Here is a 26,664-nt window from a genome sequence, read left to right on the forward strand (position 1 = left end):
AGCTGTTTACTCAGGCAGCAGAATATGTATAGTTTGGTCAGGTGTCTGTATGCCTTCTCCATGGATCCTACTGTCAAATTAAATAATATTTTGTATAGAGATTTCCGTCAAAAGACTTCAAAGTATTTTACTTACATTAATGAGTTAAGGCTTGTGCGCCTAGTAGTATAATTGCATAAAGGAGTGCCTTGCTGTTCTTTCTGCTGTAGTATAGCAGCTTTGTGTAGTTTCATTACCTATGTAAAGAAAAGGCTACCTCCCCTGCAAGTTACACTTTTTCAGTGTTATAAAGTTTTAGAAGCAATATCCAGTTAACATTTTTGACTGTATGGGTAAATGTTCTTGTGGGATATTTAGAGAGACAATAAGTGATCAGCAGAAAGCTTGTTGTTTTATATTCTGTTTAGAAAATCAAATTGTTTGGCTAAAATCTTAGTAATATGGAACCATTCCCAGAAGTGCAGTTTCAGTCTTGTACCTGGGTCTAAAATGAGACGGACTTGGAACAAGGAAATCTGAACTGTGCATACTGCCAGAACTTTCTGAGCTTTCTCTATTTTAAATAGAGTTGTAAATTTGTACCTATCACTCTTATATCTGAGCATCATTACATTTTCAAAAATCTCTTCCAAAAAGAGAAATAAGACACTGCTCTATATTTATTATTTTATTGTGCAAGCACCTAGGAGTCCCAGTTTGCTAGGTGCTGCACAAACACAGAACAAGAAGTGACATTGTCAATGTCCAGTGATGGATCCTTGAATATGGTTTTACTGGTGCCTTCTTGATGTTCATCTGGCATTGTACCCTCAGACAGAGGCACTATCTCCATCATCAGTGGATATCTACACTATCCCAATGTTTACATCTGAATCCAAGAAATTTTTTATTTGTCCAGCAAGCAGAAAACTTACTAGGAGAAACTTGACTCACTTTCCAGTTGGGAGTTTGGGTTATCTAAGTTACCTACTATCTGAGACAATTTGACTGGGAGTGGCACTGGAGATGCTATGGTAAAGACCAAGAAACCTTTTTTTGTCTCTCATGCAGCCATGATACATGTTTTTAAAAAATTGTTTGCAATTGGGCTGACTCAGCATTGATGACAGAAGTCCTGCTCTGCTGTCTTAATTTCATCTGTGACACATCATCTGTAAGTTTCTGTTACCTGTTAGGGGTAAAACTGCATTTAGGAGCTACTGGATCAGTGGTCAAGGCCTCTTCTAGCAAAACCCCCCAAGTGTCTGAATAATGGGCCACATTTAGAAGGTTGTTGCCTTATAAGGGCCACAAGGGCTTTTAAAAAAAAACTTATTTTACAGTCGCTGTTGAGGCCCCCATAAAAATGCTGGTATAGTGCATATGCTGTGTACCAGAGTAGCCAGGCCTCTGTGTGCAGTATACTAAAGCAGAACACAAATCTCTGGCCTAAACCAGAGACTATTGGGTTGGTTCCACGCTCCATCTGGCTTCTATTATTGCTGATACCACTGAGGGATAGAATCGCAATGGAGCAGAAATGGCTGGTCATCTTCAGCTTGTATATCTTCTCCTCCACACTCTCTCTTTGTCTTTTCTGTGTAGATTGTAAGCTCTTTGGTGCAGTGACTGTCTACTACTCTGTTTGCCTACATAGTGGCCCCCATTCTCGATTGAATCCTACACATTACCGTAGTATTGTGATTCTCAGTGCCTAAGAAGGGAAGCTTTTTAGTTGCGTATGTGCTGAATGCTGCCCTTAGCCCCATTAGTGGGCATATTTAGCACATACTTTCTGAAGCAAATGGATTTGTATTTTTGCTTTGTGGTTCGCCTTTAGTATTTAACATTTTAAATTCTTCCAGTTTTATCCCTAGTCTTGGTTTTTCACAGTCCTGGTCATTAATGTGGCTGAATACTGTGTTCAAAAGCACATGCATGTATGTAGTCACTAGTTATCAAACATAGTCCCTTGACTATCCCATGTTGCCCACTTCTTTGCACTTCAGTAGTTGCTGGTGTAATAAATCCTATGCTAACAATTTATTTTTACAGTAAAACATCTATGGATTGCATAAATGCAGCAAAGAAAACTTTTTAAAACTCATGGTTTCAAAACAAAGATCTTTACTGTCTTTCAGGACCTTAAATGGACTCGGGATCTTGGTGTGTTCCATGGACGGATCAGTGGCTTTTTTGGACTTTTCCCAAGATGAACTTGGAGATCCACTTAGTGAGGAGGAGAAGGTACTATGAGCTCTCAGGACAAATGTGATCATCCATTCTTTTTCATTACAATAATAATCTCAAACTTGTTCATAGAAGCTTGTAGTTGATTGATTTTCATATTATAGAAAAATGTGGTCTTGTCTGCTTTCCAAAACCAGGGAGTTTTTTTGTAAAGTCAGCCATCAAGTTCAGAAACAACTTGCGGTATTAAGTATCCTTTCCAGAGTAGAAACTGTCTTGGCAAATACCCATTTGCTTACATTGCATTATACATATGAAACATTTGTCTGGCCTAAGTAGTGAGGAGTGACTTCCTGATTTCAAAATTATGGTTTAAAATTACTCTTATGAGCTTGCGTGTAAGTCTTTTTAGCATGCTTTGCTATCAGCTGGATTTTCCCCCTTATCGCTGCTAGCAACAGAAGTTTTGCCACCCTGGTTAAGTTTGCTAATGAGTTGGATGTTATCTAAAAAATATGAGAGAAAAAAATCTTTGAATGACATGTAAATAATACTGAAGGCACTTGCATATTGATACATAATAGATATGTGTAATGTCTATATAGCACAATCACTGAGGTATTGGTAGCAGTTGTGAACAGGTTTTGTTTTTACATTTTTAACACCCATAGAGCAACATTCATCAGTCTACCTATGGTAAAAGCTTAGCGATAATGACTGAGGCTCAGTTGTCCACTACCATTATTGAGAATCCAGAGATGCTGAAGTATCAACAGAGACAGCAACAGCAGCAGATGGAGCAGAAGAATGCAGCAATACGGGAAGCAGCAGGGACTGTCACGGCAGCTCCCAAAGTGGCGAGCATGGTTAATGGTGAGAGTTTGGAGGACATTAGAAAGGTAGGCCTTTTGAATGGTGATTTTATAGTATCCAATAGAAATTTGATAATTAGAGAGAGATGGTGCGTATGGTAACATCTTTTATTGGACCAACTTCTGTTGGCGAGAGAGACAAGCTTTTGAGCTTACACAGAGCTTTTCTTCAGGTCTGGGAAAGGTAGTCAGAGTGTCATAGCTAAATACAAGGTGGGACAGATTGTTTAGCATATGGAGTTAATATGATGGAAGAGACTATTCACAGTGAAATGGGCAGTTATGGGGGTTAGTGGTTTATAGATTGTTGTAATGAGCCATAAATCCAATGTCTTTATTAAGTCCATGATTTTTTAGTATCTAACAAAGTTAAGAATGTAAACTCCCAGGCTCATCTTTTGAAGGTATTGTGCAGGTTTTCTTTGAGGTCGAGGACTGAGAGGTCAGATATGAAGTGATGGTTTTGCGAAGAGTGTTCTACCTTGTATTTAGCTGTGAATTTATTGTTTGTATTATGGTGGTGCCTAAGAGCACCAATCACAGATCTGAGCTCCATTGTGTTAGGGATTATACAGTCTCTTATTAAAAGACAATCCTTGCTCCATAGAGTTTACGGTCCTAAAAATCCAGTTTGTTTGTGCTGACAGGAAGGCAAGTCAAGTGAGTGTGTGCAAATATTTGGAGCCTCTTTGGTTCAGAAACACAGGGGAGGTGTGAAATTTTCCCTGCAATAAAGAATATAATTACTGATGATCATTTTTCATTTCATTGCACCTAACCAGAGTTTTGTGTCAACTGGAGAAAGCATTCATATTAACATTATTTTCTCCCCTTCCCCCAACAGAATCTTTTAAAGAAACAAGTTGAAACACGGACTGCAGATGGCCGGAGGCGGATCACACCTCTCTGCATAGCTCAGCTGGACACTGGGTATACTTTGAAGTATTTTACTTTTCTTATCTCCCTTGACCTTTTCATCGACTTCTTCCAGTTCACGCTCACAAAATTTAGGTCCATCTTAAACCCATTGCATATTATAATATCTTACATTTAAGAACTTTTAAGATGAACGGATTTCGAAGTGCTTTATAATGATCACTTTACTTAGCATTAAAATGCAGCCACTTCTAGGGTAGAAAGTGGCAGCTGTTCTGTGAAAATGATACCGCAGGATAATTTAAAGAAAGAGAATTGAAAATCATTTCAAATTAAATACACAGACATTTAGGTGAGAAGAATGTAATAATTCCACTTGGAATTTGGCGGTTGTGTGTTTGCGAACACTTGTTCCAGCACATTCCAAGTGCTATAGGATCTTGAATAACTGAGTGGTCACATCCTTGGTTTCCTGTCTCATCCAAAAAATGTTTTTTTCCTCTTCTAGGAATATACTGTTTATTGAATCCTTCAGTGTTTTAGATTATCTGGATTTGTATCCTCAGAATGAGCAGCTTCAGCTATTGTTTTTGGAAGAGGGAAGGTCATGGAAAAAAGATCCTAAGATCAGAGCCATGAATGAAAAATAAACTCCCTTTTCCAAGGAGCTTGTTATACTTTCTGTCGTCCAAAGCAATTTCTAAAGCATGTGTCTACATCCTGTGTAATCATGCCAGTCATGATTTGAACTCGGTAGCTGGCTTTTGCTGCAAATATCCTGCATACAGTTGTGAAAATCTGCATTTATCCCAGTGTTCTCTTAATAGTAAGATCTAAGAGCCAGTCTGGAATGGTTAGTGTTAAGAGACAGGTTTTGTGCCATCAAAAGGTCGTACCGTTAACTTCAACAGGACTAAGCTAATGTTTTGCATCTGTCAACTAACTCTATAAAAACTCTTTAACTTAAAAAATGTTTTCACCAAAATGGGAGAGCTCCCTTTGTTCTTCAGCTGTACACAAATAAATATCACCCCTAAGCAATGCGCATTCCTTCTACCTCATTAATTAGCAGAGGTAAATCGCAAAGTACTACATTGGCCTACATTGCAGTAGAGATGAGAGAAAAATATGTGGGAAAAAATGGATGGGTATTTAAATGTGTCTATTATACACACACAAATTATATTAAAGTTAAATTCAAATAGTTTTTAAAAAAATACTAATTTAAAAAAAATCATATGTACTTGCTTTTAATCTTTTTTGGTATAGGGATTTTTCAACCGCATTCTTCAATAGTATCCCGATATCTGGATCTCTGGCTGGCTCAATGATGTCTTCTCAAAGTAATCAGCAACTGATGTCATTAGATTCTAATGCAACCAATTCCCTCGGCACTTCCAAGCCTTCTCTAGAACCACTGGCAGCCAGTATAAAACCAACAGATGATGCAGTCAATAAAGATGGGTCGGTGTTTGAAAGAGGTTTCATTTCTTTTAATGTAGATGACTTGTCCTTCATAATTCTCTAAATGAGCAGTTGCTAAAGTGGTTTCCCTGCTAGAAAATATTAATAGAGAATCTAGTATTGTCTTGCATACTTCAGGATTTTGTTAATATTCAGTTACGCTTTTAACAGTGGTGGGAACTAATTATACCAAATCCATGTTTTTTGTGAAGTCAGTTTATCCTTGTTAACATCCAGTGCACACCACTATGCAGCACTTACTAAGAAGTCAACTAGCATGAACGCCTCTGTTTTCCTTGAGGATATGCATCCATGTTGGACTGAGCTTTGAGTTGGGATATACCTAGTAGCTTTAAAACAGTACAGTTTACTTAATTAAGCCTCACAGGGCTGAACAAATCCCTAGGTGTGCACTGGAAATGCTCTTCTCCAGTGCAGTAAGATGTATTTTAATTGTTATCCATTGGAGTAACCACTAAATCATTCTTATAAACACTGAGCTGCTATTAGTACAAGATTGCAGCCCCCTTAAAACCTCTTTATTCAGTCTAAATTCAGTATTTTAAAAGTGAGCAAACCTTATTTAGATGATTTTTTTGTGCTGTAACGTCCTGTTGTGTGGTTCAAAGAATGTTTGCAAGAACCAGGTTATGTGGTTTGAACTGTAGTGTAGGCAAAAGCTAGGCTGGGGTGTAAAAATTTCAGCTTACTACAGCAAAAGAAATTTGCAGTGGAGATCTACAGATCATTTCATGCTATTCCACTGCAGATATGTAATCACTAATTTATTGTACTTGGACACTAAATGCCTACAGATAATATGTATTTTTAATCAAGGAATGAGAATTATAAAGAATGAATCAGTTGATTATAGCTAGATGAAAAGACTTTATGCAGCAGCATTAAGATTTCAACTCTCGGATCTATTATAAATAATTTTTGAGAGTAGAGGATATTGACACATGAAAGGATATGATGTATTTTAATTCACATACATCCAAGAGTGGCCAATTTAATGAATCATCTAGTCCGTGTAGAAGTTTTTGATAAATGCTGATTTATTTTTGAGTACTACATGACTCCAAATATATTTTCAATCTTTGTTTTTCCCTTTCCTCCTTTAATAGTGTAAATGCTACCTCTGCTTCAGTTGCTCCCCCTGTATCGTCTTCCTCTGTGCTAACAACTCCATCTAAGATCGAACCAATGAAAGCATTTGACTCGAGATTCACAGAACGATCCAAAGCCACCTCAGGGACTTCTGCTGTAATAAATACAAATCAGACTGCCATAGACAGGTAAGACAGAGCAGGAGAGGACACACAAGCAGACGGTGATAAAACAATATGATTCTCTGAGATATGGATGCATCAGTGCTGGGATTCTGGAAATTAACTCAAATCTCTATAGAAGAAGGCAATGAAAAAGAGCTACTAGTAAGAGAGATTTTCTGAGGTAACATTATCCATGGGTATTCATATTTATGTTTTCAGCCTCAAGCATATGGGACCAAGAAAACCCTTCAGATCTTCCTTAGTTAAAACTTTTTGTTTCAAGATAAAATCATTGCATGTGAGGTCTTCATGGAAGACAATAAAATCTAGCCTGCCTGCAACAGGGAGTTCCATCTCAACCTAAATTACATGACATGGAAAGTAGATCCCAATAGCTGCAGACATATTTCAGTTTTGTGCTGAGAACCTTGTATAGGCGATACATTTTCTTTTCAAGTATTTATCTGTGGAGCCACATGATCAGAGTCTAGAAAAGGAAAACCTTTCAGTTTGGTGACGTGAGTCTGTGCATGTTATAACACCCAGACCCCTCAACAAATCGTGTAGAAGGTCAGTGTCTTGCCAGTGAGCTACATAGTTACCCCATTTATAGTAAATACAACGGTTTTTTTCCTGTCCCATATTTCCTCCCCTAAAACTGTCCTTTTGCTTAAAAAAAAACAAAACCACTATTCTGGAGGATTGGAAGGTAGAAAATTTTGTACCTGTATTTTAAAAAGGGCTCATGAACTGATCTGAGGAATTATAGACCTAATCCTTACATCTGTACCTGGCAAATTGCTTGAAACAATAATTAAAATAATAATAGAATAATAAAACACCTGGAAGATCATTATATGATAGGGTCTAACCAGCACGGTTTCTGCAAAGGAATATTGTATCTCACTAATCTTAAAATTCTTTGCATGTGTCAATGAAGTAGTGGATAAAGGAAAATCAGTGGATATAATTTATTTAGAGTGCTGATAGGTCTTTGACAAGTTCCTTCATGCAAGAAGCTAACTAGTCATGAAGTGAGAGGCAAAGTATTGTCAGGGATCAAAAACTGGCTAAGAGACAGAAAACAAAGATTAGGATTTAATGGTCAATTGTAATCCATAGCAAAAGGTTTCATACTAGGTCCTGTGTTGTTTAGCACAGGGACTCTGAACCTTTCCAGATGATTGTACCCCTTTCAGGAGTCTGATTTGCCCCAAGTTTCATCTCACTTCAAAATTACTTGCTTACAAAATGAGACATAAAAATACAAATGTGTCACAGCACACTAATACTTAACAGTTGTTCACTCTCTCATTTCTACCACGTAATTATGAAATAAATCTATTAGAACATAAATATTGTACTTACATTTCAGTGTATAGTATACAGAGCAGTATAAACAAGTTATTGTATGAAATTTTAGTTTGTCCTGACTTTGCTAGTGCTTTTTATGTAGCCCGTTTAAAACTAGGCAGATATCTAGATGAGTTGATGTATCCCCTGGAAGATCTCTGCGTACTCCCAAGGGTACAGTTATCCCTAGTTTAGCATATTTATTAATTATCTGGAAAGAGGGTGAGTAATGAGGTAGAACAATTTGCAGGTGAGACACAGTTATTTTCAAATACTTAGGACCAGACAGGATTGTGAGGAACTTCAGTGAGATCTAAACAAGCTAAGTTTATGGACAACATCGTGGTAAGCTAAGTTTATGGACAACTTCATGGTAAATGAAATTCAATGTCAGTAAATACAAAGTGTAATGTACATTGGAGGAAAATAATTAAACTACTCTGACACCTTACAGGGTTCTAAATTATCTGTAGCAACCTAAGAAAGGGACCTGGGTACCATCATAGTCATTGAAAACGTGTTTAATGGGACACTGTGGTCAAAAAAGCAAACAAGATGTTAGGGTACCTAAGGAATGGGCTTGTGAATAACATGGAGGATGCTATAATGCAATTACACAGAGAATATTATAATGCAATTATATAAATCAATGCTGTGGCCTCATTTGGAATAGTGTGTACCGGTCACACTATCTCAAAAAAGGATATTTCAGAACTGGGGATTGGAGGAAAGAAACAAGAATGATCTTGGGCTTGGAAAAACTCTCATATAAAGAGAGATTGAAAAGAATGGGATTGTTTGTCTTAGAAAGGAGATGCATAAGTGGTACACGATAAAAGTATATAAAATAATGAATAGTCTAGAGAAGGTAGATCAGGAACTTTTGTTCTGCCTGTCTCCTAACACAAGAACAAGGGACAAGCAATGAAAATTAAAGAAAGCAAATTCAAAACCAGCAAACACACAACACGTAATTAGCCTGTAGAACTCATTGTCTTAGAATTTTGTTGAGGCCAAGAACTTAGCAAGATTCAAAAAGGGATTCGACATTTATATTGATATCATGAGTATCCAGAGTTTTCAGATTAATAACAAAAAATTTGAAAAGGCGATTAAACCTCAAGATTTAGGCCTGGAGCCAATCTCTTAACTACTAGAAACCAGGATGACATGTACTATGGGGGGCAGATTACCCCACATCTGCATACTGTGGGATTCTTAAACATTCCTCTGAAGCATCTGGTTCTGGCCATTGTGAGAGACAGGACACTGAACCAGCAAGATCTTGGGTCTGATCCAGTAGGGCAGTTCCTATGTCTCTAATGGGTGTACACCGCTACCCCGATATAACACCACCTGATATAACGCAAATTTGGATATAACGCAGTAAAGCAGTGCTCCGAGGGGCAGGTCTGTGCATTCTGGTGGATCAAAGCAATTTCAGTATAACACGGTTTCACCTGTAATGCGGTAAGATTTTTTGGCACCCAAGGACAGCGTTATATTGAGGTAGAGGTGTATTTGCCGAGACTCAGTTGCATGGCAAACTGGTCCGCAAGTATGTATGTGAGGTACAGTGTCTTTTCTGCCCACTTCCCAAAGTCAGAAGGGACATTGGTTGGGTATCCCTGTGAGTGAGTGAAGTAAACGGTAGTATCCCAATTCACAGCTTGGGAAGCTGGAGGGACAGCAAGGTGGTGACTTGTCTGAGAGTCACTGTGATCTATTATCATGGCATAGGGCTGGGTGTCAGGAGACCTAAATTCTCATCATGATTCTGATACTGATGTTCTGTATGATGTTGGGCAAAAGTCATTTAACCTTTCTGAGTTTGTCTTTCCATCCAGTAAAATGGGAATAACAATATTTACTCTTGAAGAGGTGTTGTGAAGCATGTCTAATGTTTCTAATGTGCAACAAAATGCAAATAATTATGGACAAACAGCAGTAGAACTGGGAATATAAATCACTCCTCATCTTTTACTCATTTCTCTGTTCTGTGGAGAAGAGAGGAGAACTACTCTTAAAATTACTTGCGTGTTTAGATCAGCAGAAGATGAAAAATGCCCTTCCTCCCACGCTTCCCACGTAAACGTCTTGGAAAGCTGAGGGTAGGAAGAGGCTGCAAAAAGGCTTTTATTACAACCTTACCAATAACTGTGATTCCTGATGATCATCATAATATGTGTATGTGTGTGCGTGTATATATATATATATATATATATATGTGCATTGAAAGCCATTACTTCAGAGATGTCAAGCATGCAGTACATGTTAATTTACAGCCCTTGTGTTCTTTTCATTTGCAAGCTTGCTAGTGTCAGTTTTGTTATCTTCCACCTCCCCCACTTTGCCCATCCACCTGCCCCTAATGGAATTGCTCCATTACAGCTGTAATGGAAACCAGTCTCTTTAAGCAAAACTCTAGTTGCATCATCTGATTTGGTATTATAATTGCTCTTCATGTGGTGCAGTAGCCATTAAATGGTAAAATAAAACTTGTTGGGGTTTTTTTTTTGGTTTTTTTTAAGTATCTAGTTGCTGAATAATGTGTTAGTGCAGGGGTGGCCAACCTGTGCCTGAGAAGGAGCCAGAATTTACCCATGTACATTGCCAAAGAGCCACAGTAATACCTCAGCAGCCCCCCATCAGCTCCCCTGCACCTGCCAGCAGCCCTGCTGATCAGCGCCTCCCCCTCTTTCCCCATGCCTGCTGCGGCACACAGGAGGCTCTGGGGAGAGGGGAAGGAGCAAGGGTGTGGCAGGCTCAGGTAAGGGGGCAGGAAGGAGCGGGGGCTTTGGGGGAAGAGGTGAAGTAGGGGTAGAGCTGTGGCAGAATCAGGGGTTGAGCAGTGAGCAACCCTCCCGCCCCCACCGGCACATTGGAAAGTTGGCGCCTGTAGCTCCAGCCCCGGAGTCAGTGCTTATACAAGGAGCCGCATATTAACTTCTGAAGAGACGCATGCAGCGCTGGAGCCACAGGTTGGCCACCCCTGTGTCAGTGCAAGCCACCACAGCCTAGTTTACTATTTGTTTTTTAAGCAGAAAATTTACTTGAAGAAGCTGCATTTTGTATGTTTCGTTTTGCACTTGCACAGAGGATTGAGTAGCCTTTTCTTACCTTAATTTTTTTCCTCTGCACCTTTTCAGATGTATCCAAAGCATCTGATGCTTAGCTTGAAAGCTAATAGTGGGTGGATGGGTGGCAGCTTTGAATATAACTTATGTAAATTATGAAACAAATCTTTTACTTTTTATGCAGATTAAAGGATCAGAATTTAATTAAAGAGAATAAGCCCAAGGATATCCTGGAGAGCAGCAGCGACAGTGAGGAGAAGATTCCAGCTACTAAACCGTTGTCTCTGCCCAAGCGTAAACTAGAACTAGAGGCAGAAATAGTAGAAAAGAAGAAAAAAGGCAGGCCTCGAAAGGACTCCAGATTAGTACCTGTGACTTTAACTGTGCAGGTAATCAGTATGTCAGTAATTTAATTAATGTCCATAGTATTAGTATTTATGGTTTCTACTCTTCATTTACTAAAGCAAAATGTTGTCCTTGCGTTAGATTAGACAGAAGGTGGTCAAGTGAAACCAGGAGTGCTAAGGTTCCTCAACATTTTGAAGCTAGTCCTCTTGCTTGCTTTTTATCTAATTCTTAAGGTTTTAAAATGAAGGTGCACATAATGTAACAAATCTGTATGCTGTGCACACACAAATACTGCAGTCACTAACTAAACAGTCTGTGTGTAGTATTGGAGTTAGATGCAGGATCTTGGCTTCAAAAAAACACAGATGTCTGCTGCTTGAACTAAATGAGAAACTCCATCAGCTGTCGGTATGATTCAAGAGGGTGGCATAATTATAAACACTTGAGCAGGTATGACCTTCTATTCAGTACAGGGCAGTAGAGTACATACCTAGCTAGTACATTATGACTGTACTTCCCATCCTTCAGTTGCAACAGCCCTTTTCATTACCAACATTCAAGGGCTGGCCTTGCCCTGAAACATACCGGAGCTTCCATTAAGTTAGTACAAATGGAAAGTGTCAAAGATGGCCTAATGCAGACCGCAATGACCACGTATTGTTCCTGAAAATTCTTAGCAGCCAGTTTAGAGAATGAAGACATAGTATTTGTGCAATATGTATTTAAATAAATAAATAAATAAATAAATAAATAAGCTTTTGCATGAGGTTTTTCTGACGTGTCTTTAAACATCTGTTGAGGTTTCTCTCTTGACAACACAATCTTGACTAGAGTATATCTGTACTGAGGTGCTTTTGTGAGTGATAACTGTGCACTGTTCCATTTGTTCATAATATTTTCTTTTTGTTTTTAATTGCTCTGTTACTGTTGTTGACACTTCTGTTTTTCAGTCCCCAGCTGCACTGGCCTCTGAGAAGGATGCCACTTGCATCTCTGCACCAGCATTAGCACTTAAACTGCCAACCCCAATCCCACAGAAATCGTTTACATTGCAAGTAAGTGGGTGACAGCAACATTGTTTACTTAAAAGGCATTTTCCCCAAGATCTGTTTACTTTTCCAAAAATATCATTAAGACACTCAGCATAGTTATATTAAACTGAAGGATTGGAGCAGAATTCCTTTGCCTTGTCCAAGAAGGAGCTTTACCCACCCCACTTTCTTCTAAGACTTTCCCACTTGGCTCCTTCCTACCAATGTAGGCCTCCCAACTGCCTCTTCCCCTCCCTTACCTGACTTGGCTTCGGGACCTTAGTAAGTCACATGCACTCTCTGACTCTGCCTCCTTCCTTCCTAACTCACCTGCAGAGGCAATCCATTTCAGCAATTCATTCCTTCTTTTCTCACCTGACTTGCCTTCAAAGACAAACATATTTTCCTCCCTTCGGCGCCCCCTCCCGTCTTCCTTTATTTAGCTTTGGTGTTACAAGAGAAGTGGTGGAAGCAGCAGCTCCAGACAGGGCTGGTGCTTTCTCTTCACACATGAACCACAGACAGCTCTCTACATAAACTGGGCATTTCCTCTGAGGTCTCTTCATGCGGTAAAGTGACGTGCTCAGCACCTGGAGGGCCTAACATAACATTGACTCATGTACCTATGTAGTCCCTTGTCTGTGTGTTTTTACCATAGAAGTCTGGCTTTGACTGCAGGAATCCTGAAAGGTTGCAGCAGCAGCCTTGTTTGAACTAGATTTGGTGTCCAGGACTTAGGAAGAACAGATGACTGAAAATATAAACCCTTTTTTCAATTGGTGGGCTCAAAATACACATAAATTATTGATAGTCTTGAGTGACCAGTTGCCTTGAGTGACCAGTTACCTTTGGAATCTCTTCCTTTTGAAGTAATTTGATGAATTTTGAGGATATTTTAGAGAAAACACTCTGGAGTTTTTTGTTTATCAGACACCAAGGTTTAATTGGGCCCTATTTTGGACCAACATTATTTGACAGTACCCCTGAGCAGTTTTCCTCTGTGTAAAAAGATTTTCCTTTTCTTTTCTCAGGTAAGTTCAGATCCCTCCATGTACATTGAGGTGGAGAATGAGATGACTACAGTGGGAGGTTCCAAGCTGAGCAGGTTAAAGTGTAATCGAGAAGGCAAAGAATGGGAGACTGTCCTCACCAGTCGAATTCTTACTGCAGCTGGAAGCTGGTAAGAGAATTTGCTTGTAGAAGTAGGCGCCTCCAGAAAAGGAGTGATAGTCCTTTGGCAGGAGAAAGTATTTAGGGCTGTATTGTTACACTATTAAACAAGTGGTTAGTGGAAATCTTATTCAAGGTTCCCTTTGAGAACTTCCAATTACATGAATAAAATATACAGGTATTTAAAATTTACCAAACTTCAATAGCTTCGGAGAATATTGCTACCCATTGGTCTTTTATTTTAACCCCCCTGGTGCACTGTATATTTTGCAAAATGTTTAATTAAATTCACTATTATAGTGCATGACAGGATCCCTTATTTTTATGGAGTTGTGTGATTCTTCATAGTGCAAGACATCTTCCTAAGACCTTTCTCTTCTTCCTCTTCCTGCTAGCCGGCTGTAGGACACTTATGTTCCTCTTTCCTCCTCCTGTAGCATTAGTAACGGGGGCACTGGCTTTGTTGATCATTGCGGTTCGCTGTTCTTTTTGTTACTTCTTTTGTAACCTGTACACAATGCTTTGGTATTAACCATGTGATATGAATAAATATAATATGCACTGTATGTAGACCTGATGGCAGCCTCACTTGTGAATTAGCCTCTAGAGTCCTGACCTAAACAAAGTCTTTATAGCATCCCATGTCCCCATTAGCCAATTAAAATACTTTCTTTGTCAGACATTGGATTCCTCCTTTAAATTCCCCCATTAGATTGGACTGAATGATTAGAAGCAGCAGTTGTTTCAACAGCAAGTGCCACAATGACTGAAAGTTTAAAAGGACAATTTAAGTAGAATATTTTTGTGGGATCCCTGTTTCCTTGGAGATACTTGCAGTTTCTCCTCCTTCTCAACAGCAGCCTTTAGTTTTTGCATCAGAAGTTTAATTTAAACTGTGTGATCTTGTTGAGGTCCAAACTGTGACAAAGGCACCCACAAGTCTGGTTCACAGGAATTCATCTGAACCTTTTTCTGGTTTCATGCCCTTAAGAATTGTGCTGAGTTTTGGATTGGAACAAATTAAACTCATAAATCACAGCTGAAATTGACAAGTTTTAAATTTTTTTTTGTGCAGCTCTTATGTTTTGAGCTGTAATGTTTTGCAAAAACTCACATTGGCCCAAGTTGACTCAGACTTCAGCCCAAGCCCACCACAAGGTTGGGTTAGCCTGGCCTGAGTTTTAAGCTTTTTATGAAGAGGGTTGGTTACAAAGTTATGTACAGCTGTTATCAGCGCTCTCCTTCATACCGTGTCCTGTCATCCATAACAGAAAACTGCAAACTCCTGATCATTCACATACCTTATCCAGTGTTGGAAGCATACCCTAGAGCAGGACAGAAATAAAAAGTACATAAAATTTGGGCCAAAATCTCCCATGCTCTTTAATGAAGGAGGTAGGAAGTGCTACCTTTACAGTATAAGCCTTTCTCACTGACGGAAGTGCTATCCAACACCACCTTTGAAACATGCACCCAGGGCTTGGATTGCAAGGTAATTCAAACCTTTAACCTCACATCACCATGAAAAGTACTTTTATATTTTGTCATCTAGCAATTCCCTACTTTCATTCGGCAATGCTCTTGCCTGCTAGTGCACAGCTCCCTCCCTGCCTGCTAAAGAGAGCCTCGTCATTCCATTGTCTTGACAGATCATTCTCTCTGTACATTCTTCTGTGTGTGGAAACGGTCTTGTTTCAAAAAAACAACCTCTTCTTCATATGGCCAGTATGCCGAGGCTTATTCTGACCAGGCACGCCTCCTTTCCTTCCCCACTGATATGTCACATTCACCGCCATCTGCCAAGTAAGAGACTTGAATTTAGGATTCAAAACCACATTCTCCTGTTTTTTGCCTCTGCCTTCTGGAGACAAATTTTCTGAATCCTCTCAATTTATCAGTGGGACCTTCTTCAAGTTGTATGATAACCCAAGAGATCTTGCCTCTTTCATTTAGCTGAATTTAAATGTTTCCTTTTGATCATTTTCAGTGATGTGGTGAGTGTAGCCTGTGAGAAGAGGACCTTATCTGTATTTTCAGCTTGTGGTCGTCGCCTTCTCCCACCTATTATATTGCATTCGCCTATCTCCGCTTTACATTGCACAGGTTCCTACGTCATGGCTCTCACCACTATTGCTACGCTGTCTGTGTGGTGAGTACTAAATTATGCTGTCATGACTGCCAATAAGCACGGCTGAGTTTGAGTGGTTACCTTACTGCTTCCAGTTAATAACTTTGATTGGGGCTGATAAATGTTTTTTTTTCTAGTGGCTGGGTTGACATGTGCCTGCTGATGCTCTGGTTCAAATCAGGTTCTCTTTCGATCGAGTCTTTTTTGTGGATGTGAAATTCAGCCCTGTGTAGAGGGCCCACCATGCAAGACATGAGTCCTGACAGCTCTCTTTTGCAGGCTTAAGTGGAACTCTGCACAGGGGTGAATTTCACCCTAGAAAGTGGATGGTTTATCCTACTAAGGGTCATTTGTTTAAGTTGTCTTCTAGGACAGGCTGATTTTAGTCTGTGGAATTAAGGGAAAGAAGGAAACAGAAATCATTAAAATCTTTATTTTTAGATTGACATTGGAAGAGTGTTGTCTAACAGCTAGAGCAGGGATCGGCAACCTTTGGCACGCAGCCCATCAGGGAAATCCGCTGGCAAGCCGGGACGGTTTGTTTACCTGCAGCGTCCGCAGGTTCGGCCGATTGCAGCTCCCACTGGCCACGGTTCACCGTTCCAGGCCAATGGGGGTGCGGGAACCGGTGGCCAGCACATCCCTTGGCCTGGAGGGGCCTGGAACGGCAAACCGCGGCCAGCAGGAGCTGCGATCGGCTGAACCTGTGGCTGTTGCAAGTAAACAAACCGTCCTGGCCAGCCAGCGGATTTCCCTGACGGGCCGCGTGCCAAAGGTTGGCGATCCCTGAGCTAGAGTATGGGCCTAGGAGTCAGAAGGCATGGGTTCAGTTCCCAGCTCGGCTGTTGACTCACTTTGTGACCCTGGACAGTTCACTTAACCTCTCTCTACATTTGTTTACTTATCTGTAAAACTGGGAAAATAATTCATACCCATCTCACAGATGTATTGTGAGACTTAATGTTTGCAAAGTATGATGAGATTCTCTAACAGAAAGGGCCATAGAAGTGCAAATAATTGTTCTTATAATCCTTTTCAGAAGCAGGGGTGCATACAGCTCTGCTTTGCTATTTTCTGCCTTGCCAAAATTGTGTTGTCAAAATAATGAAATAAATATTAAATTACAAATTTTAATCAGGATCATTCTAGAAACTGATTTGTTATATGATTGGCATATTCATTTCTTTTTAATGTATAGCTTTCCCTCCTCTCCCCCTCTTTTCTCTCCCTTCAGGGATGTTCATAAACAGTCAGTGGTTGTTAAAGACGAGTCTCTGCAAACAATATTAGCAGGTAATGAAAGTGCACATTTACCTGCCAACCTTAGTCTTTCAGTCATCCTGTAATATATTGAGCCATTAACGAGTGTGCTAAAATTCTATGTACCCCTGTAAAGCAAAAATAAATAGGTTTTCTTCTGTACGTAGTTGGGTGTTAAATGGAAATCACCAGATAATGTTTCATTACCACAGAAACTACCAAGATAAAAATATAAGGAGATAGCAGACTATTAAAGATCTTGTAATTTGTTTTGTTTTTAAATGTGGAAATGCAGTGTTGTAGAGTTATCATGAAACACTTTCTAATCTGGTATATAAATCCCATAACACTATTGCAGTCCCAAATGCATATCTTGCATATAATCAGATATTTTAAAGCTTAATTGATCAGAAATTATCTGAATTTAACAAATCTGTTTTCTGCCCTTGCCAGTATCTGGCAAAAAAAAAAATCAGCATTACAAGAAATGAACTGGCCTCCTGTCTGGATTTAACTTTAGTAGTATTAATCAAAGGCAGTTTGAGAAGTATTTGTATGTGTGTGTGGTATGAACCCAGCAGACTGCATAAGTCTTCTCAGACAAACAGCCACAAACCCTGGTCACTTGGTCCTGCGCTCAAAACATGCTCCGTAGGACTGTAGAATTAGAACAATTGGTAAGCAGGAGATAATGAATATCTGAGCATTACAGCATGTTTATCCACGCCTTCCCAAGCATAGTTTGTTAGGAGATTGGCATGGAGATACCTGTAAACTGAAAGGTTTATTTTTAAAGATGACAGAAAAATAATTGGGTGAATATTCTGCCCTGAGATACTGCAAATATTTCCATTTTAACCAACCCTTTATGTATATTGCAATTTCTCAAGATTATTTAATGATAGTTGCAAAGAAATGACACATATAATAGTACACAGAACTCAGTGCTAAGAGCCCTGGCTTCTAAGTCCAGCTCTGCTACTGACTTGCTTATGTGCATTCAGTAAGTTATTTCACCTCTTTGCCTCAGCTTCCCTGCCAGTAAAATGGGAGTAACACTAGTCACACCTGTTTCGGTAGGGCTCTTGTGAGGATTAATTAATGGTTGTACAGCACTTTAAATGTGTAGAGTTTTAAATGTTATGTAAAGATTACTTCGGAGGAAATCATGAGATCTGATTTAATCTGTAGGAAGTGATACATCTGTCTCTCAAATTTTGCTGACTCAGCATGGTATACCAGTAATGAGCCTGTCTGATGGAAAGGCATATTGTTTTAATCCTTCTCTTTCTACGTGGTAAGTTGCACATTCTTTCCTACCCTTTTTAAAGTTGGCTGTGGTAACATGCCAGTTCTGATTTACTGCCCCTTAATTCTGTTCTCGAAAACTAACCCAAGCGGAAACACACTCTGGGCGTGTCTTCTGCTTTGCTCCCCACATACTGGTACGTAGATGGCTGGGACAGTCCCTTTCATGTTTTTATGATTCAGTATTGTTTAAAATAACCCTTGTAAATTAAAAGCTTAAACTGGAATATATTTCCTTACCCTTTTTCCCCCCCACCTGTTACACATATACTCTGATTTGTTGTCGTAGGGTTGCTTGTAAACTGCCTGGAAGTTGACATGGATTTAAAATGCTTTGGTCATTCAGACATCCATGATTTCTGAATGTAAAAGATAATAGTCTTTGGAAAAAATTAGTCCAGAACAGCTGCCAGGAAACTTGGATGCTCTCTTATATTTAGACGGTAGTTTGTGTGTTTAGATTATTATTTCTTTAAATAAATTGGAGGGAAAACACCCCAGAGAAAATATCATTTTTACTGCCTGGCTCTAGTCCATATCTGTCACAGCCTTGATATTATTCACAGTTATGGCTGACCCTGAACTTAAATCCTGCTGTCTTTTTCTCCACAACAATTAAACCATTGAAGAATGAAGGATGGAATCTGAATTTCCTGTCACTTTTCTGTTTGTGCCACATCGTCAGATTTATATAAAAGAATAGTCCCTTAGTCACCAGCTCAAATTAACCATGATTAAACCATCAAGATTACTATTAGTATTTGTGCCATTGTGTATCTTAGTTGTCTGGTAAGCGTACAAGTGGCATTCTTCTGAGCAGCAAATTCCCCAGCCTGTCAAACCCATGTAGATGATAGCCTTAATTAGGTGTAGGAGGTGGGAGTTGTAGCTGTCAACTCTCCCCTGTCAGTATGAAGGCGGCATCATATCCTCAGTGTAAAGGAACTGCCAGAATAGCTGATCAGCAGTCTGAAAGTAGGGTCTGATGTGTGGAGGATCTTGGGGTAAAGTTAGTTTCAGGATAAAGTAATTATCTACATTCGGTACAGCCTTGGTCCTGCAGTGGATGTGAATTTTTGTTTTCAATATGCAACCTGTAAAATGTGCCAGTGGATTTTCTCTTATGCTTTTCAGAGCTCAAGCCAAATCCTGTTTAGGTTATGTGACTAATCCCATTGACTTCAATGGGACCATTTGTGTAAATAAAGTAAGCAGGATTTGGCCCAAAGCCTTGTGCGTTGCACCAGCGTGTATTGTTAAATTTATTAATCTAAATTTGAGTTATTGCTGATTATGTATTGTATGATTTTTGAACCAACCTTTGTACTTTTGTATTATTTAAGCACTATACCCAGATGTAGAGACTCTTTTCTTAACCTGTGTATTATATAATTTTAATATTAGCTTTAATACATTTTTTTATTGTGAAAATGCAAATCAAGTATAAAGCAGACTAGAACAGAGTCATCTGCCACCTGATGCACCATTCACTGTGTTGTAATATGTTCTTGTTTTTACTCCCCCCAGGAATCTTGTCTCTGACAAACAGGACTCCTTAGCACAATGTGCAGACTACAGGAATAGTTTACCATCCCAAGAAGCCATGCTGTGTTCAGGACCCTTAGCCATAATACAGGGACGAACATCAAAGTATGCATTTAGGCATTTTATTTGTGTTCACTGATCAGCCAAGTGGTCTGTTTCTGCTTCATATACAGTCTAATTGCCTGGTGTTAATTTCTGTTGTGCTGTCTAGTTTCACTGTGACTGAATGCTTGAATTACTTAGTTATTTTCAGAAATATCAGTGGGTTGGAGGGCTAATCTGTCAATCAGATTTGTTCAGAGAGTCTGTTTAAGCCTTAGACCTTTGTAACCTTGTATCTGTTTAGCTCAGAGAATATTTGGGTAGTGAGAAGGTGGCTGCACACTATACTTAATAATTCTACTTTTATAGTTCTTCCTTACCTGTTGGTGCAGTGTTTCTCATTTATATTGATAGAATATCACTTTATCTAAATTGGATTTCTTACATTTTGCATTGTGATTTTATAACTTACTTATTGGACCATCATCCCAAAAGTGGCTTGGTCTACAAGCTTCACCTTTGGTTTATTCAGTTATCTTTAGTTGGCTTATTCTGTGGAGTCTTTGAGAATTTTAGGGAAGATTGGATGGTTATTTAGTCATTTGCTGCATATTTTTAACTTCTGATCACACCACCAGGGAATAGCAAGAACCAGTGGAAGTGTCCATTGACAGCTCAGGGGCTCGTGTTTACCTGCTACTCACATCCCTTATTTCTAATTTATATACTCTCTCATAGCCAACTTTGATTTTATTTTACTAATTTTTTATGCCCACTTAAGAGGGGCTGTAAGCAGGGTAATGGGACTTATTTTCCTTCTTTCCTTTTAAAAAAAAAAAAAAGTCAAGAAAATTAGGATTTAAAAATAGAAGGAATGGAAATAACAGTTTGGATTTATTTTGTAAAAAAGAAAATATCCAGATGAAAAATTAGTTAAGGTTTGTAAAGATGTTTTAGCTACTTCAAAAAGTAATTTTATTAGAACATTGTAGTTAACTTAAAAAAAAAGAATTTCCAGCCTTTTCCAAAGACCATTTATAGAACTAGCCTTCATTTAGTTTCCTGGCTTTCACACTCCTCTGGGTGTGGTTTCAGGAGTGTTCTAAAGGGTTATATAAACATACAAGAAGACAAGCCCCTACCTTGGAGAGCTTATAATGTTAAAGACAAAAAACAGATGAAGGGAGGACGAAAGGAATGCAGCATATAAGCAAAGTGATCAGGATGATGATAGGAACTTACTGTGTTGGTTCCATTTTGTTCATTTTCTTATATATTTCATTTTATAATATAAATAAAACTATATAAACAGAGCTTTGCTGTGGTGGAGGGGAGTGGTGCACACTCAGGATTGAAGTGGGCAAGAGGAAGGGGTTATGGGAGTGGGGAGGAGAAAAGAGAGAGGTAAATGAGGAGGTGGTGGAGAACCCCAGTGGACAAGGGAAAGTGGGGTTGGGCACCTGAGAGGCTGCAGTGGTAGGAGAGGGATGAATGACCAGGGAGAAGTGACCAATGACAATACAGTAAAATTCAGTTTCCAAGTTGAGTGAATGATGATTTCAGGAGGCTGTGGAAGCTCCTATTGGTTACTGCTCCCCAAGTGGAAAGTCTAAAGGGACTGGGGGATCACTGAACCTACTGCCCTGGATGGTCAGTCTGGGTCTGGTGCCAATGTAAAGAGGTCCGAGAGTCTTTCCATCTGTTGGATGCAGAAGATTTATAGGCAGTGGCCTTTGGCAGTAGAGGTGCAAACTGGGAAAGCACCAAATACCCTAGATATGTGAAAGACTAGAAGAATGGCTTCTGCACTAGGGGAATTTTTTTCTAATTGGTCTCTGACTTTGTGCCATGTTTGGTTTATAGTTCAGGAAGGCAAGCTGCAAGACTGTTCTCCATGCCTCATTTAGTACAACAAGAAACAACACTGGCTTACCTGGAGAATCAGATAGCAGCGGCACTTATGTTACAATCCAGTCATGAATACCGCCATTGGCTCCTTATCTATGCACGGTACCTAGTTAATGAAGGTGAGCTATAATATGCAATGTTATTTCTTTGCAGCTCTGGTGGATTTTTCAGAACTCCCGTATTCTCATTATATATGTGACTGTTCTCAGTGTCCTTTTGTTTGGCACCTCTGTGGTAATTCAAAAAATAAAAAAACTCCAGTGCATTTGCTTCTGAAGGTGGTCCATAGTGGAGGCTCTTTTGCTTGTATGTTAAATATAAATAGTGTATTGGGATAAGAAGTGCCATCTCTGAATTTAAGTATAGAAATACACATTGCTTAATAGATGAATTATCCCCCAAGATCTACATACTGTCCCCGATAGCAGCTGCTGGTGGATGCTGCAATACCCACATAAAGCATGTCATTTTTAATAATACACCATGAGGAAAATTTATTCCTGACTCAATTGGTGATCACATTTTGTCCTGCAGCAGAGGAATTACTAACCCTTTGTGACTTTTACCATGGCTAATATAGCTGCAGAAGTTCTGCTCTTATTCATGTAAATGTCTAAACTTTAAACAAAAATTCTGCTAATCTATTTAATGTAATAGCCTGCAGCTGTGAGTTACATAGGTTAATTTTTGTTTATGCAAAGAAGGGGGTGGAGAATAACTTTCCATTTTGTTCATTTCCAATTTGAGTTTATTTTTTAGTATCTTCTTTTTCCACATTGTTAAATAAGGATAACTGACTAGCCTTCTCTGTCCCTTTCAGATTTTACAGCTCTCTAGCATATCTCCACTTGTCTGCTTTCCAAATTAAATGGTCCCCCTATCTTAATTTTTCCTACATGGGACCCTCTTTTCACCCACATAGCCATTTTACATATGGGAAAAGTGTGGCAGAGGTGAAGTGGCTCACTTAGAACCACATACTGAATTACTGGCAGAATCAGAGTCAAATTCAGGAGTTCTTGCCTCTCCGTCCCAAATTCAATGCACTAGATTCCACTTCTCTAAATAAATGTGGTTCTCTCACTCCCTTCTTAACCAAGTTTAATATTTGATTCTTGATCTGTCCATAATGACACCTAGTTATTTTTCGAAGAAGTTAAAACTAATTCAGGACCTAACTGGCAAATTGAAAAATATGAACTACATTAAACCTACTCTGAACATTCAATTTTGCTATCAGTGTTTTATGCCACTGCACTGTTCACCCAACTTCCAGATGAATAAATGCTGAAAGATGTAGATCATTGTATTGATCCTATATAGATACCTAATTCCTTACCATTTTTTAAACTCTATTAAAAGACTTTACCTCTCATCCTGTGATTACCAAATCACCTTAAGTACACTTGCAAAATTGGGCTTCTGCCATTTTTGTTACTTTCTGATGTAAAGTTGTCTTGAAAAGTTTTTGTGTGTGTTTTTTAAAGGTGTTCATCTTGGTTTTTTATCTGATAAATATAAAGAATGTCAAGTCTGGTCTTTTAAGTTTTGCTGAAGGATCTTTAGTGAGGATCTCGAAGCATGATTATTGCAAACATTCTCACCTTAATACAAGAGGCAGGGATGTTGAGTCTTTATCAGACATCCTTTTTCCAAGCTGTTTTTAGGTATTTGCATTAAATATGTGTTGTTAAAAAAAAAAAACCCAAAACATTTTAAACAGACTTAGTAAACATTTAATTCTCCTCTCAATTACTCAACTTTCAGTCTGACTTTTTTGTAGTGTCATCATTTCAACAGTTACTGGAGTCTACCAGGGCAGCCAAGACATGTATAACATAAAAAACAAGCTGATGGGTTTTTTTGGGGGAGTGGTTCGGAAAGAAGAGGTGTCTTTCAGGTTTTATGTATAATAAAAAATGTGATAGTCATTCCATTGTTTTTCTGTTGTTGATCACTTTTAACAGTCTTTTTGAGGAGAACTATAGATAAAACTTTTTGGAAGTTCTAGAATAAATCCACCAGCTGTCTTTATTTACTATTTTAATGTTTCAAATAATTCTTATTGGTTAGGGAGGAACAATTTACCTTTACAGAAATCATATTGGTTTGTCCTTATGTTGTTCTTGTCTAGATACTTGTAACTCTGTCTTAAATTATGTGTCATTTATATTGTGTAGTGCAGGGGTCGGCAACCTTTCAGAAGTGGTGTGCTGAATCTTCATTTATTCCCTCTAATTTAAGGTTTCGCGTGCCAGCAATACATTTTAACATTTTTAGAAGGTCTCTTTCTATAAAAGTCTATAATATATAACTAAACTATTGTTGTATGTAAAGTAAATAAGGCTTTTAAAACATTTAAGAAGCTTCATTTAAAATTAAATTAAAATGCAGAACCCCCCAGACTGGTGGTCAGGACCTGGGCAGTATGAGTGCCACTGAAAACCAGCTTGCGTGGCGCATTTGGCACCCATGCCATAGGTTGCCTACCTCTGGTGTAGTGGGTATAATTTCATGTTTATGAATGTTTTATTTCTGGTAATTCTCAGGGTTTGAATATCGCCTGCGAGAATTATGCAAGGATTTATTGGGTCCAGTCCATTACTCAGCTGGAAGTCAGTGGGAATCAACAGTGGTGGTAAGTGCTGGTTTTTGTTTTTAAATAAAGTAGGGGAGACTTTTCTTTAGTGTATAAACTAGACAGTTTTAATTTAAATTACTGAATGTACTTTACATTTCCTCTCATAGTTTCTTTTGGTAACATTTAAAAGAACACCTCCAAAGTTGAGAACCCAAAATTTGATCTACCCTTAAAAGTGTCATCTGATAGGTAATTTCCAGCTTTTATTTTAAAAGTTCACTGCTAGGGCTTTCATTGTTTTGGGGTTCCATGGTTTTTGTTTTTTTGTTTGTTTTTTGTTTTTTTTAAAAAGAGAGTTTTCACTTAACTTAAATACTGTTTCTAAAGCTGTGCCAGCATGGTGCTGATTCACAAGGAAGTAAGTAAATTGTATGAGCCAAGTCTTGACCAACCACTGTTTCTTAAGGAAGAAGATATGTCTGCTTACTTTGTGTAACTTTTTTTTAACTATTGGGAAGGTTGATAGCCCTTTAGCCTCAAGTATATTTCAAATTGAGTAGCAAGCAAGCAATCTACAAAGACTTTAATCACTGTGGAACCTCTTCCATTCTATACTTAATCCATCCTTTCCATTACCTAAATAGTAACCTCCTTTATTCTCTCTGGCACTGTATACAAACACTTAACAATTCCATTATATCCACTGATGCTGTCTAACATACCTAATAGATGGAACAGGTTGCACCTTCAGTGCTCTCCATTCACCAGGCATGTACCTTTGAAAGGGCTGATATGCCAAAGAAACATGTGCCCTTCAAAGAACACTTCCACATTCTGCCACCATGTGGAAGCAGCAACAAGAACATTTAATAAGAACTCCTAAAGACTTTATTATTATTATTATTATTATTATTATTGAAATCTAAATAACAGGAGGTGACATCAAATAAACAGCTCTCTAAGATAAAGAGAGACCACACTAATCTTAAGTGAATCCTGTATCAAATGCCTGCATTAATGATATAAAATAAATTTGAGGATTTTTGACGTTTTTGTGCAGGGTTTACGAAAGAGAGAGCTACTGAAAGAACTGCTTCCTGTCATCGGACAGAACCTCCGTTTCCAGAGGCTTTTCACAGAATATCAAGAGCAGCTAGACATCTTGAGAGAAAAATAGTATTTCCCCAGATTTTCCCTGAAGGGCCTGGTCTAAGGGAAACTGCTGAACAGCATTAACCAGAGACAGAAGAGGAGAGAGCCCGGCCAGAATGGGACACTCCTGAAAGGGGCAGTACCAGAATGGCCCCACATCTTTCATGAGTGATAAGCTTTAATTTCTAAAGAAGCTCACCAAGGCAAATGTGAAAATGAGTGAAGGAGCTGGACCTGTTTTCCAAGTGAAATTTGAACATCAAAGCTGTGGCCTGTGTTCCTACAGAAGTTTGTGGATCTGTACTTCAGGGGGGTCCTTTTGGGTCTGGATCTCTTTGTGATATCAAGAAGACTAGCTGAGAACAGTTTGGGGATTTTTTTGGATGTCCTGTGAAAAGCACAGTACTTCAGAGTACACTGAGCAGCGTATTAACCCTGTTCAGGGTTTTTTGCCTGAGGATTGATTGAGGCTCAACACTATATTGAATTAGATGAATGAGCCATATAAAAGAAATTTCATAAAATATTAAGGTATTATGCAGCCAATAGACTCAAACCTGTGAATATAATTATAAGAGGCTGTTCTAACACAAGGACTATTTTTGTACTAGAATTTGCTAACTTGTAATATGGAATTTTATTTGGCCAATAATCAGGATTTCCCTACAAGTAGCCTTGTAGGAAATTTAACTCTAATTATGACAGCTATGTTGCTGAATAATTGTACCAAAATTAACCTGTCATCATCTGGTTTTTAATTTTTAACTGTTTGTAAAGGAGAGATTTTTGGGGGTGGGGGGAATCAAAGAGGGTGGCTCTTTTTGTATGTACAAAAATAAATGAACACTGCATTGGATTAAAAAAAAGATGGCCTTACTCTGGATATTCATGTCTTCTTGTAGCAGCATTAAACAGTAATACAGGTTAAATCATCTTGAACGTGTATAGAAATCAATATTGAACTAATGTTATCTGGGTTATCTTTTCTCTGCAAGTGCCATAGTAGTAAATCTTAACACTGATTTTACTGTAGTGATCTAGAACCTTGTTTTTGTAACTACTGCAACTTCAGGTAGTGTCCCTGTGGGTACTCTACTTGAGGTGTG

At 38.7% G+C, this 26,664-nt stretch overlaps 1 protein-coding gene across 1 annotated transcript in view; it reads left to right on the plus strand.

Annotated features, from left to right (window-relative positions):
- LOC115660953 (protein HIRA) overlaps positions 1–26,434 on the plus strand; it is a 61,812-nt gene extending 35,378 nt beyond the window's left edge. Inside the window, exons 11-25 of the mRNA XM_030582942.1 lie at positions 2,121–2,226; positions 2,841–3,068; positions 3,886–3,971; positions 5,187–5,381; positions 6,509–6,679; positions 11,270–11,474; positions 12,384–12,488; positions 13,496–13,644; positions 15,622–15,783; positions 16,997–17,055; positions 18,214–18,319; positions 19,858–19,980; positions 21,781–21,944; positions 24,375–24,463; positions 25,467–26,434. Coding sequence (XP_030438802.1) covers positions 2,121–2,226; positions 2,841–3,068; positions 3,886–3,971; positions 5,187–5,381; positions 6,509–6,679; positions 11,270–11,474; positions 12,384–12,488; positions 13,496–13,644; positions 15,622–15,783; positions 16,997–17,055; positions 18,214–18,319; positions 19,858–19,980; positions 21,781–21,944; positions 24,375–24,463; positions 25,467–25,583 — 2,065 coding nt within the window. The 3' untranslated portion in view covers positions 25,584–26,434. The remainder of the gene's footprint in view (positions 1–2,120; positions 2,227–2,840; positions 3,069–3,885; positions 3,972–5,186; positions 5,382–6,508; positions 6,680–11,269; positions 11,475–12,383; positions 12,489–13,495; positions 13,645–15,621; positions 15,784–16,996; positions 17,056–18,213; positions 18,320–19,857; positions 19,981–21,780; positions 21,945–24,374; positions 24,464–25,466) is intronic.
- The last annotated feature ends 230 nt before the right edge of the window (positions 26,435–26,664 follow it).

The sequence above is a fragment of the Gopherus evgoodei genome, chromosome 13, assembly GCF_007399415.2.
Source record: "Gopherus evgoodei ecotype Sinaloan lineage chromosome 13, rGopEvg1_v1.p, whole genome shotgun sequence".
NCBI lineage: Eukaryota > Metazoa > Chordata > Testudines > Testudinidae > Gopherus > Gopherus evgoodei.